Source organism: Diceros bicornis, chromosome 5 (assembly GCF_020826845.1).
Source record: "Diceros bicornis minor isolate mBicDic1 chromosome 5, mDicBic1.mat.cur, whole genome shotgun sequence".
NCBI classification, from domain to species: Eukaryota; Metazoa; Chordata; class Mammalia; order Perissodactyla; family Rhinocerotidae; genus Diceros; species Diceros bicornis.
In genome coordinates, this window is record NC_080744.1 from 46,478,054 (window position 1) to 46,495,111 (window position 17,058).

General features: G+C 39.6%; 1 protein-coding gene across 1 annotated transcript in view; it reads left to right on the forward strand.

Annotated features, from left to right (window-relative positions):
• Nucleotides 1-17,058, forward strand: part of SLC27A2 (solute carrier family 27 member 2) — a 49,208-nt gene that overhangs the window by 4,823 nt on the left and 27,327 nt on the right. Inside the window, exons 2-4 of the mRNA XM_058541551.1 lie at nucleotides 7,102-7,311; nucleotides 11,328-11,486; nucleotides 13,700-13,824. Coding sequence (XP_058397534.1) covers nucleotides 7,102-7,311; nucleotides 11,328-11,486; nucleotides 13,700-13,824 — 494 coding nt within the window. The remainder of the gene's footprint in view (nucleotides 1-7,101; nucleotides 7,312-11,327; nucleotides 11,487-13,699; nucleotides 13,825-17,058) is intronic.

A 17,058-nucleotide genomic window follows, 5' to 3' on the forward strand; every position in this document is an offset into this window, starting at 1 on the left:
GGGATCCCAGCCAAGTAGCCCAAGTTCTGAACAGGAAGCTAGCTTAAAGATGTTCTCTCAAATTTTTCTTCTTGGCCTGCTCATAACTAAAAGTTGCAAGCAGGTTGGTTGTACAACTCCATTCAAAAACAAAGCAGCACTTTGCTAGCATATTTGAGAATACTTAACAGTTCATTTTCTTTAGAAACAAGAAGGGAATGAAGAGGTGAAAACAAAATAAAGTCTAAATCAGCTGTTAATGTTTTTGAATCTGAAGAAGGATAGAGTTCGGATTATTCTGCCTAATGAGTCTAAGCGGCCAGTATTTAAAAAGGACCTCCCCACCGCTTCTGAGAAAGAAGGAAGTGGATAGTTGGTAGGTAGGTGACATGGTTGCTTAGGGATACAAATCGATAACAATTATGTAAAGCCTGGCATGACTTGGTAACCTCGTAACAAGGAATTACTCTTGATTCCAGGGCTATTTAGAAAGCAAGAGTTCATGTAAGCAAGAACTTCAACTGAAAGAAATGAAAAATAATATTAAGAAATTATATAACTACATAAATGTACAATGAGTATGTATTTTCCTGTTAAAGACTTACTTACTCCTGGTGGAACTTAACCTTGACTAAACATCTTTCTGACCTCAAGGTGGTTTGTTTTCAGGGGCAGGGAGAGAAACAGGTCTCCCTTTATCGCAGGCCTTTATCTGAAGGGTGTTCTAACACACATCATGTCGATGTATGGACTAGACAATAGGTTATTAAATATTATAACTCCAAACCGCCAGTGATAGAAATGCAAAATCACAGTTACAAATGACCTTTTAAAAACTATTTTCAGACTGTCTCCAAGAGCTGTGTTAGAACCAGCTTGGGTTTCAGTTCCCTTTCTGAATGACGAAAAGATAAGTCTTCCATCCTGACTTGTTCATCTACCAACCGTTTCACAATCATCTTGAAATTTTTATCAAAACGGGTTTCCTTTCACTGACTTCTTTTCAGGTCTTACTTTACTGGTAAACATTTCTGGGGTATTTTGTTTAACTAAGTCCATCAGTTAGCCATTCAGTGAGGCAATCTATTAGCAGAACAAGCCACAAGATTGGATGCTTCTCCTATTGGAAAGCTGCAGCTGTAGCCAGTAGCGTCTTGCCACGTTGGTGATGAAGATTGGTTCAGATCACCACTCACCCTCTCTCCCTGCTTTCTAAGAATGGGCCTGTGTATTCAGAAATTTCTCTTCTTCCCTTCAAAAAAAAAAAAAAAGGGCAGGAGGAGGGAAACTTTGTATGCTACCTTGATTTTTTTTCTTTTCTTTTTAACAAGACAGATTTTAAGCAGGGGGACATGGAATTGTATAATCATTCAATTGTCTATCACCCAAATATGTACTGCTTTCTCTGAGGTTCTGTTTCAATCCACAATTTAAACCTGGACTGATGAGAAAGTGATGGCTCTACTCTACACCCTTCATGCAACTTTCCATGAATAATATTTCCCGTTCCCAAGCTTTTCATAAAGCTCATGGTTATGCTTCATCAAAAAGATGAACAAGAGATCATCTGTATTACTCTTTAAAGGCAGATCCACATGCTTTAACAAGCACTGAGCAGAAGGTCAAGTAGACAGGACGTTCCAAAAGGTAAGCCACGTTACCAAAACTTGAACCTGAATGGCTAGTACAAGGAGGTGGGAATCCCAGAAGCCCAGTATAATTCTCTTCATTTTGTATGTAACCTTCCATACATAGATTCGCTGAGCCTCTGTCCTCATCTGTACAACAGGGTTGCCGGTATTTATAACACAGGGTTGTTATGAAAATTATGTGATGTGATGTAGGGAAAGCTACTATACAAATGAATATTTTAAATCTTTGTTATCAGTAAGAATGAAAGGTGTAGTGGATGCTGTGGTGCACTGCCCAAATCCCCACTTCAGGACTGAGGTGCTCATTCCTCAGCTGCTGGGAGCATTTGCAACTGACAGCTGGCAGCTGAGGCCCTTCCCAGGACTTCCTGGGTTGAAGAAAGCCACTTTGCCCAAGGTCAAGCACTACCTCTCCCAGCCTGCATCCGATGACTGGTTGATGGGCAGGCATGAAGGTAGAGCCCACTTCCCTTAATTTGGGCTAACCCCGAAGGGCCATCCTAGGCCCGGAGTCCCCGTACTATCAGAGGATCAGTTGAAGGAGGCCACTGTTGTGACTACATCATCATCCAGCTTCTCCCTTTCTCCGGTCTACTTCCCTGGCAACCTCACAGGTGTTCCTGAGAGCACTCTGCACACAAATCTCAGAATCTCAGTCTCGGGGAACTCAACCTGCAACAAATAGAATTATGTGAGCTTATGTGTTCTGGTTGATTACCACTTTTATCTTAAGTAAGCAGAATTTACAATAAGAATTACAAAAAAAAAATTCATGTGTGAAGGAGAAAACATGTAGGCCTGATCATATTTATAAAAAGCTTAAGACACTAAATATCAAATGCATAGTTAATAAATGGCATTGACATCCAAAATTTCCTTTCATATTTCAGTTTTTATATCAGCATCTTTAGTTTAAGGGAAGGAAGGCTGCTACCATAGGACGTGTTAGGTGTGTCCTGGTATGGTTGGCGAGCCCCTGGAACCTCAAGTCAATGCCATTCTACACCAACAGCCCAGCAGGAAATTATGTTGGGCAGGGGCAGTGACCTTCCCTTCAGACGAGATGACTTCTATAAAAAGTCAGGGATCCCAAGCTAAATGCCTACAGAGGGCCAGGTGGGAACATGAATGAAGTAGGAAATGCATGTGTTAAATTGCTTGAACTGTGATCAAGGATGACACTTGCTTAATTACATTTCCTTTTACTTTTATTATTACTATTGTTAATTTTAGAGACATAACTAATGCCTGAGTATGTTTTCCTTTAAAAAATTACAGAAAAAATTAAAGTCCCTTTTGACCTATAATTTTCCTCTCATCAAGACTTACCAAATCCTGCCTATTCTATCTCCCAAACTCTTAACTACTTTAAGATGTCTCTTAAATACATCTACTTCTTTCTACCCTCTGCTGCTACCTTAATGGAAACAAGCTTAATCTACCTAATGATATCCCTACCTCTGGTCTGGCCCCCTCCAACCCATTTACCTGACTTAAGCCAGAGACCTGGTCCCTACCTACATCCCAGCCTCTTCTCCCAACCTTCTTCCCCTCGCATTCTATACTACAGTCAGCTTTAGCCTCTTTTTGTTACTTTGGCACCATGCTGTGTGCCTCTGGGCCTTTGCATAAGCTGTTCCCTCTGCTAGAAGCAGGCTCAGTCAACCTCAGTGGATCTTCATCTTGCCAATTACTGCTCATCTTTCAGGTCTCAGTTTAGATGACACTTGCTCTGGGTTGTCTTTGTGCCTCTCCCATGTGCTTCTAAAACACCATCTCCTTCCCCTGTTGTGATGCCTCTGACACCTTATTTTAACGAATTATTTCTTTGTCTGTTTCCTCCCCCATCAGACCAGGACTCTGTGAAAACAGGGACCATATCTGTTTTGCTCACTGCTGTATCCAGTGCTTAGAACCACACCTGGCTCATAGGGAGTACTCTTCAAATAGATGTTGCATACATGTTGGGAGAGAGAGAGGGAGGGAGTAAGAACTAATCCAGGGAATTTATGAACACACTATTTGGCTATATGGCCTCAGCCTCAGGCAGAAGGGATGGAAGGAGATTTCTTAATTCTTTAAGTAGGTATAGTAGTTTTTTAATTTACTTTTGTGGGCAGTTACTTGTATGAAAAGCATACCTGCAACTCAGAAATTATTTCATTTTGCATTTTATTTTATCAGAGGTTTATCAACTCACAGTATTGCAAGATCTGAATCCTTTAAAATCAACAGCTTTAGCTTATTCCTGTCTCCTCGAAACTGACTAATATGATACTTTGTGCAGATTCTTTCAATTATTAACATTTATTGAGCACTTATCTAGTGTTGAGGGGAGTAAGATGATTAAGTTATAATAATTTCATCGAAAGTTTTCAGAAATAGAGGAAAAAGAATGGAAGCATGTCACACAATGTACTAAACACCCTGATAGAAGTATATGCGGGCTCCTGTGGGAACACCTAACTTTGCTATGTGGGAACAACAGAGAGAAGTGTCATAGAGGTGAGTCTTGAAGGATGAGCAGGAGTTTTCCAGGTGACCAGCGGGTGGGAGGGCATTCCAAGCAGATGAAACGACCTGGACAAAAGTAATGAGACGTGCGAGTATGGGAACATTCAGTTCATATAGATCAGCGTGATTAGAGGAAAGGGGACAAGAGGTGGATAGTAGGCAATGACTTCAGAGAAGTCAGCAGGGGTAGACTGTGAATGAGCTCAGGAATAAGGAGAGTGGATTCTATCACAAGGAATGAGCAGCCACTGAAGGATTCGAAACAGGGCGGTAACAAGAAGTCGGGCAGTAGTGCAGCTGATAAATTAGGAGCGGGGAGAGGTTAGAGGCAAGGAGATGTTAAGGAGGCTATTGCGATGACCTACAGGAACTATAATGAGGACCTGAACCAAGGCCGTGGCAAGGGGCGGGACATTACCACTCCAGTTCTTATAACAGTAGTATTTTTGGTCATCTTCCCCAAGTGCTGAAGGACTAGAGAGCAACCAGTCAAGATAAAAGAGTCGAGGAGGGCAAAAAAAGAGAGAAGCTCCTCTGGTGGAGGTTGAAAAAAGAATTGAGGCAAATAGTACATTAAAGAATGATAGCCAAGGGGCCGGCCCCGTGGCGTAGCGGTTAAGTGTGCACTCTGCTGCTGGCCGCCCGCGTTCGGATGCCCGGCATTCACCGAGGCACCGCTTGTCAGGCCATGCTGTGGCCGCGTCCCACATAAAGCGGAGGAAGATCCGCCTGGATGTTAGCCCAGGGCCAGTCTTCCTCAGCAAAAAGAGGAGGATTGACATGGATGTTAGCTCAGGGCCAATCTTCCTCACAAAAAAAAAAAAAAAAGAATGATAGCCAATAGAAACTCCAGGAGAAAACTGTTCAAGAAAGGAAATATGATTATACTGTGTTACTTGGCTCTGCAGTGAATAATATTTACATAGTCATCATCTTGTCAATCCTGATTATCGGTTTTCAGCTTCCAGAGTCAACCCATAGACAAAGCTGGAAAGATGGAATTATGGTCTCAGAATACCATTAACCTAGACAACATAAAGTGAAGATCATAACTGTTGGGAGTGGACAGGGGTAAAATGGAGGTGGGGATCAGAATTGATAGGTTAGGAGGGAGCAGGAAAAGCACATTATTTGGTGATGGAGGGGTGATTGCCAGAAGAAACAGCTAAAAAAATTGAAAGTGATTGCATCTGGGCAAAAGGTTTAGTTGTAAGGAGGGACGGGGTAAGGGCCTACTGATTTTCATTATAAACTCATTTGAACTAGTTGATTTATTTTACCAGGTGCATGAGTCCTTTGGTTAAAATGCTTTAAAACTTTTTAAATGCATCCATCCAAATGATATTTCTTGTCTTGATGGAGACCTCATACACAAACATCTGAAAAACAAAGCATATCAGATGAATCAGGTATAGGCTCCCCAAGGTAGTTCCCAGAGATATTGAGTCACCTTCCAATGAAGGGTAAGTCTGTTCACTTCAGTTATCACAATTCAACACAAGTAAGCTTAAAGGCCATCTCATCTTATGGTTTAAGGCACAAAAATCCAAGTGGCGAACATGAAATGTGGTTTACATGTTAACTCAGTGCCGTTAAAATTTCTTGACCTTGACCTGCAGCAAAAAATACATTTGTGGGCCCAGCCTGGTGGCGTAGTGGTTAAGTTCGCACCCTCCACTTCAGCGGCCTGGGGTTCACAGGTTTGGATCCCGGGCATGGACCTACGCACCACTTGTCAAGCCATGCTGTGGCAGGCGTTCCACATATAGAGTGGAGGAAGATGGGCACGGATGTTAGCCCAGGGCCAATCTTCCTCAGCAAAAAGAAGAGGATTGGCAACAGATGTTAGCTCAGGACTAATCTTCCTCACCAAAAAATAAAAATAAAAATTTGTGTGTGACCCAGTACCCGCACACCACATAACTGAAACAAAACTTTTTAAAAAACAATACTTACCTCTTACTATGTGTGATGTGCTCGGAAATTTTCTATTTCATTCTTGCTTAATTTTTTTAAATACTGATCACTTTAAATGATTTTAACAATCCACTACTATATTGTGACCCACAGTCCGAAAAAACATGCTAATCAGACCTTTTTTTTCTCAGAGCAGAGAATGTGCTTATGAAATTTGGAGCTTACTTCTCAGATCACTGAACCTTCCTAGGAGAACTACTTGTTACTGATATGTGAAAAAAAATGTGTTATAGAGCCAGCCCTGACGGCCTAGTGGTTAAGGGTCAGTGATCTCACCACTTCAGCAGCCTGGGTTCATTTCCCAGTCACAGAACCATACCAGTGTCTGTCAGATGCCATGCTGTGGTGGCGGCTCACATGGTAGAACAGCTTACAACTAAGATATACAACCATGTACTGCGGCTTTGGGGAGGGAAAAAAAGAGAAAAGAGGAAGATTGGCAACAGACGTTAGCTCAGGGTGAATCTTTCCCTTCAAAAATATTTAAAAAAAAAATGTGTTGTATGAAGTTGGCTTCTATCATCTTTGTTAGTTAGCATGGCTCCCTTATTTTCATTTCTCTTCTTCCTTAAAATTTTCTTTTTTTTTTTTATCACTGAGCTTATGGGGCACATAGTAGGAAAAACTAATTCGTTTCTGGAGTATTTTGAGATGTATACCAAATATGTGTATAAGTTATGCACTTGCATATTTTGGTTTTTACCCATATGTCCATTTGTACAGATTTTAACGAATCATCTGCTGCTTATGAAACCGTCAAAACCCAACTCAACCTTCTCTCAAATATTGGAATCTTGTGATATTTTCAAATGTAGCAAATTCTATGTTTAAAAATGCATAACTATAGGCATCACTTGTCATGTCTACACATTTTAGCAAAAATTATGCTGAAAACAAAATTACCATAAAGCTTATTGCACTAATAGAACTTTAATGGACTAATGTAATTTGCTTGGATTTTTTTTCTTATTAAATTAAGAACTACAAGCAGCTGTTGAAGAGGTGCTGCCAAGCCTGAGAAAAGATGATGTGTCCGTCTATTATGTGAGCAGAACTTCTAACACAGATGGGGTTGACTCTTTCCTGGATAAAGTGGATGAAGTGTCAACGGAACCCATCCCAGAGTCATGGAGGTCTGAAGTCACTTTCTCCACTCCTGCCTTGTACATTTATACTTCTGGAACCACAGGTAAAAATAAAGAGAGGATTCTCAAAGAAATGGACCTATCCTGAAGGAGTTAAATGTTGGGTTAGGTTTTCAAATGTTCTCTTTCTTTGGCAAAACTTATCAGATGACTAATACATTAAGGGATTTAGCTCTTTGCCTGTGGGAACAGATTTTATTTCATAGCATATGATCCCACTTGGGTTTCTCCAAGCTACGCATATTTCCCCCTAGTTGGTATATAGAACAGAAAAAGAGGTTAACCAAGAACTACAAAAATAGTTATGATGATGGATGAAATTTGGCACTGAATAAGTTGTTAGAATTTTTTTAATAATTGTTGTATTTTGATTATATTATATTCAGAGTCTATATATAATATATAACCAATTATAAATGGAATGCCAGAGAAGACTATAAGACAATAGTGGGGTTATATTTATATAAATATTTTAACCTTATCTTCCCGTGCATCACTGACTTGGAGCTCTTTGGTGCTGTGGATTTAGGGTGGCTCTAGCTCAGGGCCTAAAATACTGTATTTCATCAAATTTAGGATGCCTTCAACTGTAAGCTGCATCATTATTTTATGAACCACTATGGAAAAACACTGCCAATTAAGTGTTATTGGAACACTGCTATGTGGAACAGGCGCTGTTAAGGATAGGATGTACTAGGCACTCTCTTAGGAGTTTTATGGTATTTGTTCACACAATTCTTCCACCACTCTTAAATGGGTACTATTCTTATTCCCATTTACAGATTCAGAAACTGACGCTTAGAGAAGTTAAGAATTTCCCAAGATAAGAAATGTCAGGATTCATCTTGGTAGGCTGACTCCACAGCTCGTACAACTGATTGCTCTGCCACAATACTTCCTAGTTCATCCGTTTATCAGATATTTAGTGTCTGCCTACTCTAGGCCAGGGGAATTGTTACCAAAATGTAATAATATGAAGCCTGAGAGATATATTTAAAAGGAGGACAAGAAGCCAGCCCCAGGATGCTGATTATTAATACTGTAAAATTGAATATGTGAATCTGTTATCACTTTTGGTTAAAATTTTAATTTAATTTAGGTGAGTAATACATGCATGCATTTTCCTTGTAAAATAATCAAACATTATAGATAAGGCTAAAGGTTCCTTTAAGTCTTTTATCTCAACGCCAGCCTATAGTTACTCTCTCCACCTCCAGAAGCTCAGCACCCACCTGATGGCCCAGTTTTCTGACCTGAATGTCAACTTCCTTTCATACAGTCACTTTAAGTAAATGAGGAGGGGAGACTGGGAACGACACATTAAAACTGAGGCCCAAAGCATAATGTCTATCATTATTTTCTTTGTCAAAAGTTATATATTGCCATGCCAGCATAATGGTGGGACGATATGGTTAACCAAATGCTTCCACTACATACACACACTATGTTAGTATAGGGGACTTTTCTATTTCTATTTCCTATTTCTTAATAGAATGGTAAAACTAAATTGCAAACTTTGATTTGGGAAACAATTGAGGTAAAATGAGCCCTTGGTTAGTGATAGGGAGTTCTAGCTTAATACTAAACAGACAAGTATGGAATTTCTTCACGATGCAGGTTTTGGCAGTCAAAATGAAACCCACTTTAGGGAGAAAAAGAGAATGAACACTTGTTAATTTAATCCCATAATTCAGAATTTATATTTAATTGGAAGATAATTGGGTTGATGTTTATTTCACTTTTCTCCTTAGCTCTGAATAAAATATTTTCTAGCTGCTCTTGTAAACATTAATTAAAAGAACTCATTTAAGCTACTAGAGGGCCGGCCCCGTGGCTTGGCGGTTAAGTGCGCCGCTCCGCTACTGGCGGCCCGGGTTCGGATCCCGGGTGTGCACCAACACACCGCTTCTCCGGCCATGCTGGGGCCGCGTCCCACATACAGCAACTGGAAAGATGTGCAGCTATGACATACAACAATCTACTGGGGCTTTGGGGGAAAATAAATAAATAAATAAAATCTATAAGCTACTAGAGAACAAAATATTTTCTCTGTTCCTCGAAGACAGTCATTAGCACAAAATTATATAATAGTTACCAAATAGTCTTATTTCTTCATTAATACAAAATCTTAAATTAGAGAATTTCCAAAAGTGCTTCAAAGCAGCAAAGGATGTGCATTTCTTTTTTAAAAATATAATTCAGAGCTTTTACTATTCAGATGATTTTTTTCCATGGTGAATACAATTGATTTATTGATGGTTTCTTCTATTTCTTAATACTACTATAGAATCGGGCATTGATATTAACACACCGCCACTGGCCCACTGTCAAAGAAAATGAATTTTGAATTGTGTTTACAATGATAGTAGTTTGCTGGCCACGTTGCTTTGCCTTCTAACAAACTGCTGTTCTTTAGGCAATACCTGGCTACTGAAGTATTGAAGGGTCTGAGTCTGCAGAGAACTGCCTTGCTCTTCACAAAGCCAGTTACCCACTCAGGTGGTAAACTCTAGCCCTAGCCTCTAAGTATAATGACTTCATCGCTTCCCCAACTAAACTTACTTTCCATGGGAAGCAATATAAGCATACCCTTCAATAGAGTCTTACAAAAAAATTACATAAATTAGGGGTCAACCTGGTGGCGTGCTCCACTTCAGTGGCCCGGGGTTTGCAGGTTCAGATCCCAGAGGCGGACCCACACACCGTTTATCAAGCCATGCTGTGGCAGGCCTCCCACGTATAAAGTAGAGGAAGATGGGCACGGATGTTAGCCCAGGGCCAATCTTCCTCAGCAAAAAGAGGAGGATTGGCAATGGATGTTAGCTCAGGGCTAATCTTCCTCACCAAAAAAAAAAAATATATATATATGTAACTCTGAGTTAAGAAAATGCAAATGTATTACTCTAGAGTACTAAAACTACACTGAGATACCACTTTTCAGCTTTCAGATTGGCAAAAATCCCAAGATTTGAGAGCGCACTTTGGCAGGCTCTGAGGAAGCAGGTACACTGGTGTATTGCTGATGTCTCGGAGAGCGAATGGGGACAGCCCTTACGACTGGCAATGGGGCAGTAGCTATCAAAACGACAAAGACTTATACCCTTTGACCCTGCAATCTCACTTCAGCAAGTTTATCCTAGAAATATAGCATCATTCGTAGTGTGACCTACCATGTGCACGAGCTTATTCACTGCAGCATCATTTGAAATAGCAAAATAGTATAAATAAATTATAACACATGCATACAAAGGACTTGATGCAACTGAGAGAGGGAATACATGAGTGAATAAATAAGGGAAATTTCTATGTACAAATACAGAGAGATCTTCAAGATACATTGTTGAGTGGAGGGGGAAAAAGTGCTGAAGAGTGTTCATGTTTTTTTAAATGGGGGAAAGGGCAAGAACATATGAGCAAATGTTCATATTTGCTTGTATTTATGTAAAGAAACCGCAGAAGAGTACATAAGAAATTCATAAAAGTGGTTATGAAGGGAGATGATGGGCTGGATGGGCTATTTAATCTCTCTGAATTGCAGCCGTCTCATCTGTGGATTAGAGAGTATAAATCTGCTTATCGCATTCATTATGAGAATTAAATTAAATTTTGGAAATACCTTGCAAGGTGATTGGCACAGAGCAGAAATTCAATAGATGTTCATTCCTTTCTCTAGAAATTACTGCTGTAATAACCATCTAACTCAGTGTTCGGCAAACTATGGGCTATGGGCCGAATACAGCCCCCCTACCTGTTTTTGTAAACTTTTCGGGGAACGCAGCCACATTCATTCCTTTATGTGTTTGCCTGCTTTTGGCTGCAAGAGCAGAGTTCAGTAATTCCAACAGAGATTGTATGACCCTGTAAAGCCTAAAACATTTACTATCTGGTCCTTTACAGAAAAACTTTGCTGACTCCTGGTCTAACTGATCATGGCCCTCCCCTGTGCAATTCTCTAAGCATTGGATGATGACTCTTCCTAAACCAGGTCTCTCTCCCAGACCACGTGTCTGTGAATGACCCATCTTGGCTCATTCATGCCCTTTCTTGTATCTTTGCAAAGGTCTCCCAAAAGCTGCTATGATCAGTCATCATCGCATATGGTATGGAATCGGCCTGGCTGTTGCAAGCGGGGTTACAAAAGATGATGTCATCTATATCACTCTACCCTTGTACCACAGTGCTGCGCTTTTGATTGGCGTACACGGATGTATCGTGGCTGGTAAGCCTTTTATCTCAATAAGGCATCAGAGAACAGTACACCTTCACATCTGCTCACAAGGGAGAGTAACACGAAATTTGGCTCCTTTCCTGTGTGCTAGGAATGGTGTTTAGTTCTACGTTAATAACAAGGCTATTTGGCTCACACAATACAAGCAAGTATCTAAAATACTTTATATTTTCTCATGCCTGCTTGTCTAGTAATAGAATGCTATAATTGTTTAGTATATCAAGGAGGATACGTCTGTAAAATATTTTAGGTCTTTATTCATGTTAAGACATTTGATTCTTATATTCCATAAATAATTCTCTTATGTCATTTCCGTCTTTGGAAATCTGCATGTTGATCTCCATCAACATTTGATTTAAACATCTCCTTCAGTTGTCCCCGTTCTACTTCATTCTTCCCTATTCCCACAGCTCCTCAGCTCTGGGCCGAATACCTAGCTTGTCATCTCTTCTCTTTCATTCTCAAATTTTACCATTCAAACTGAGTTGCCATCCTCTCCTTTCAGTAGGATTTATGCCACTTTTATACATTAAGGCTCAGTCCAATATCCACGGAGCCATCTCTACCTCTCTAAGCTAAAAAACTTAATTTTTTTCTCCCATGTGGCATTTCATTTTAAATAATCATATAGACACATAGACATATACATATACATGTACAGGTAAATGTACATATACATATACATATGTAATTGCCCAAGCCTTTGCTTCTTTCCCTTATAAACTTATTAATCAGCTATAAAATACTTAGCCCAACTTCAGTACCCTCCAAATCGGCAGTCAATGACTGGGCCTGGTCGTATTGCTGGGCCCTTCAGAGAACAAGGTGTGTGAGGCTTCCAAAGGGGCAATTCAATCACTCACACATTTGCTTAAGCACCATACAAACATGCTAAAGAAGAAAAAATTGTCTTTAAAAAAATTTCTCCTCTTCTAAAACATTGGACTTTTGTATATTTAGGAGTAAAAATAAACTAATAACATGAAAAAATATTTGTGAGATTTTTTTATTTCACTTTACTACATTTCATGCCTATAATTAGATTGAATATGAAAGATATATTATTTTTACCATTGTATTAGTTTTGTATTGCTACTGCAACAAATTACCACAAATTTAGTGGCTTAAAACAACAAGGATTTGTTCTCTTACTCTTTTGAAGGTCAGAGGTCCTAAAATCAAGATAGCAACAGGGCTACATTCCTTCTGGAAGCTCTGGCCAGAAGAATCTGTTTCCTTGCTTTTTCTAACCTCTAGAAGCTGCCTGCATTCCTTGGATCTTGGCCCCTTCTTCCTTCTTCAAAGCACATCACTCAAACTTTTTGTTTCCATCATCCCATCTACTTCTGCCTTTGACCTTCTTGCCCTCCTCGTATAAGGACCCTTGTGATTACATTGGGCCCACCCAGATAATCCAGGATAATCTTCCCATCTCAAGATCCTTAATTTAGTCATATCTATACAGTCCCTTTTGCCATGTTAGTAGCATATTCACAGGTTCTAGGGATTAGGATGTGGACATCTTTAGAAACCATTCTTCTGTCTACCTCCCGATCAAAGATTATCTCCCACTTGCTCAAGACCCTGGCTCTGCATTACAGACAAAATTAAGTCTGGCTCCTTGACCTGGCACTTCCAAGCTCTCCATGATTGCACCCCTAGCTTCTTCTCCACGTTCATCTCCCATGACCCACACACCCTTCTCCACCCCAGTCACAGACCAACTGAGTCTTGGCCATCCCCCAAACCTTTTGGATTGTCCTGTCTTTATGTTCATGCCTTTTCCTCGCCTAGAATTCTTTCATCTTTCTCCATATTTATTTCTTAAGATCTAATTCAAATCTTACCTCTTCCAAAATATGCCTTTCTCAGCCCTTGATGCTAAGCAGAATTAATCTACACACACACACACTCACACACTCACATTCACATTCACATTCCCTTAGGAGCCTCATTTGAACCTCGTATTTTGCACAATGACTTTTATTAGAAAGACTTTTGTGTCTTCTCTCCCACTAGATTGGAAGCTCCTACAGGGCAAAACCAGGTCCTTATTTGTTTTTTTGCATTGAATATTAATGGTACTCAATATTTATTTGTGGATATAATGTTTAAATTTCTATATTTCAAAAATGACAAGTACAATTGGGGAGGTTTTTTTTTGTAGCACTTCTTTGTTAACACTTTCTATGCCTTCTCTGTAGGTGCTACTCTTGTTTTGCGGGCCAAATTTTCTGCCAGCCAGTTTTGGGATGACTGCAGAAAGTATAACATCACTGTCATTCAGTATATCGGTGAACTGCTTCGGTATTTATGCAACTCACCCCAGGTAACACTCCTCATGTTTTATTATCTTTTTGAAATGGATAAGATGGGAATTCACGTCTCTTTGGGTCATGCTAGGCTTCAGCTGATTCGTATATATCAGTTTTCATTTTAGACTGCAATTGTTTGTCATGATAAAGTGCTTGGTACCACACCTGTCATACAGAGGGGATTTGCTAGATGGCAGTTGCTATTAATATTATTATTCCCTATCTTTTTACCTGTTTTCACATCTTACCCTGTAGCTAGCATATCCTCTACTTCCCTCTCTGCCTGTTTAAAGCCTGCTCGCTGTCAAAGCACAGCTCAAATGATACCTCATATTTTAAACCTGTTTGGGTCACTCTAACTAAAGTCATTACTCCCTTCCCCTACATCATTTGATTTCTACCCCCGTGTGGCCCTTATCACATTGCAGGTGTTTGTCTTCATGCCTTCCATCCTCCCTAAGCTGTAAAATCTTTGGTGGCAGGGACTGCATCTTGTCTCCCAGCCCTCTCTTATACCAAAGGCCAGCAGGAAACTTTTACTTAATGTCCCTTAATGAATAAATCCCCGTATGGCTTTGAAACCATCCAACTAAGTCTGTCACCAAGCTTGAAACAGATGCCCCAAGGTAACTCCAAGGGCCTTGGATCTACCTGTTTGCAGATATCCAGATATCTTGATGAGGTTGTTCTAAAGAGCTCCTCCTGTCCAGCCCCTCAGCTGTCATCAGAAATCTGGCAGCCTGCCTAGAGACCTGATCAAGGTTTCTCAACAGTGGCACTGCTGACATTTGGGGCCTGTTCACTCTTTGCTGTATCAACTTATTCTGTGTGCTGTAGGATTTAATGGCATCTCTGACCTTTATGCAGGACATGCCAGTAGTACACCTCCCTCCCCGCAAGTCGTGATAATTAATGTGTCTTCAGACATTGCCAAATGTCCCCTGGCAGGCAAAATTGACCCCGTTGAGAACCACTAGACTAGATGATGCAGTAAACTCACCAGATTCTACTTCATTTAATCCTTTCAATTATCATAAGAAAGCAAACTCAAAGGATCACTAAGTTGATAAACTGGTATTTATAAGCCCCTCTTATGTTCAACTTTTATAACAGCTGCTGTGTGACATAGAAAGAAGTATAAGATGCTCTCGCCTCAGTTCTTTCTCTCCTCACTTCATTCATTCTCAGCCCACGTGTCACCTCATCAGAGAGCCCCCTCTGACTAATTATCAAACAGATGCCTCACGGGGCATCCATCTTGTGGGTTACTGCTTTTCTCGGCCCTATCACTCCTGATATAGTACAGCTTTATACAGCTGTTGTCTGTCTCCCCCAATTAGATGATAGCTCCGTGCACCAGGAGTTTTGTTCACTGCCAGACCCCAGCACCAAGATCTGTACCTGGCACATCCTAGGTGTCAACAAATTTTGCTGAATGAACCTCAAAATTCTTGCTGCTGAAAAATGTATAATTAAGTTGAGCAAAATAATATGTTCCCCCAAAATGTTCAGGCTTAGCACATATTGTTCTGACTTTGGGGACAGATTCAATAGATTCATGAGGGTCATAATTAGCTGTGAAATGGGTTAGGACCTTTTCCACAGCCATTTCTGTTGATGTCCTTATTGAATTTTTTTCATGTTAGTATTCCATCTGGTCCTCAAGATTGCATGCCTCTCTACTAAAATCCAGATGGGGCGCTTCTGTCTGGCTTTTCTTCTCTGCCTTAAAGGCACCTCCTTGTCAGTTAGAAGTCTCCCGGGAGAGGGCATGTTATTTCTATTAGTTCTAATGGGAGCCACCTTTGGTCTTGAGGAAAATAAACATGTTGGTATGTAGCTCTTTCAGGCTGACACATGCTCACACATACACACACTTCCCCTTTTCGCTTAATGTCATCTCAGATTCTGGAAAACAACGATGGTTTGATTAGGGTTTTATTTCTTCAAAACATATTATGCTTTAGTGTATAATTCATAGATGACCTCTAGTCTAGAAGTAGATTTGGAGTTTCTGTTTGCCCTTACTTCCCCCCACCTCTGAGTTATGGTTTGTCTGGAAAATACTTATGAGAATTGTAATAAATGACCAAAGTTACTTCTAAAAACCTTCAATTAAAGATGTTTTTAAATTATAAGATCTTATATATGGAAAACCCTAAAGACAAAAAACTGTTAGAACTAATAAATGAATTCAGCAAAGTAGTAGGATACGAAATCAGCACACAAAATCAGTTGCATTTTTATACACTAACAATGAACAATCTAAAAAGGAAATCCTAAGAACAATTCCATTTTCAATAGCATCAAAAAAAATAAAATACTTAGGAATGAACTGAGCCAAGTAGGTGAAAGACTTTACAATGAAAACTACAAAACATTGCTGAAATAAATCAAAGACGACATAAATAAATAGAAACACATCCCATGTTCATGGATTAGAAGATTTAGTAATGTTAAAATGTTAATACTACCCAAAGCGATCTATGAATTCTGTGCAATCCCTATCAAAATCCCAATGACGTTTTTTGCAGAAATACAAAATCCCATCCAAAAATTTATTTGGAATTTCCAGGGACCCCAAATAGTAAAAACAATCTTGAAAAAGAAGAACAAAAGTGGAGGACTCCACTTCCTGATTTCAAAACTTACCACAAAGCTGCAGTAATCAAAATAATGTAGTACCAACAAAGACAGACATATAAACCTATAGAATAGAGAGCACAGTAATAAACCCTCATTTTTTCAGTCAAATGATTTTTAACAAGGGTGCCAAGACCATTCAATGGGAAAGGACAGTCTTTTCAACAAATGGTACTGGGAAAACTGGATATCCACATGCAAAAGAATGAAGTCGGACTCTTACCTAACACCTAACAAAAATTAACTCAAAATGGATCAAAGGCCTAAAACAAAAAAAACTCTTAGAAGAAAACATAGGACAAAAGCTTTATGACATTGAATTTGGCAATGATTTCTTGACTATGACAGCAAAGGCACAGACAACAAAAGAAAAAATAGACAAATTGGACTTCCTGAAAATTTAATAATTCTCAAAAGACACTATCGGCAGAGTAAAAAGGCAACCCACCCACAGAATAGGAGAAAATATTTGCAAATCCTATATCTGATAAGGAATTAATATCCAGAATATATAGAGAACTCCTAAAACTCAACAACAAAAAAATAAACAACCTGATTCAAAAATACAGTGGACTTCAATAGACATTTCTCCAAAAAAGATATAC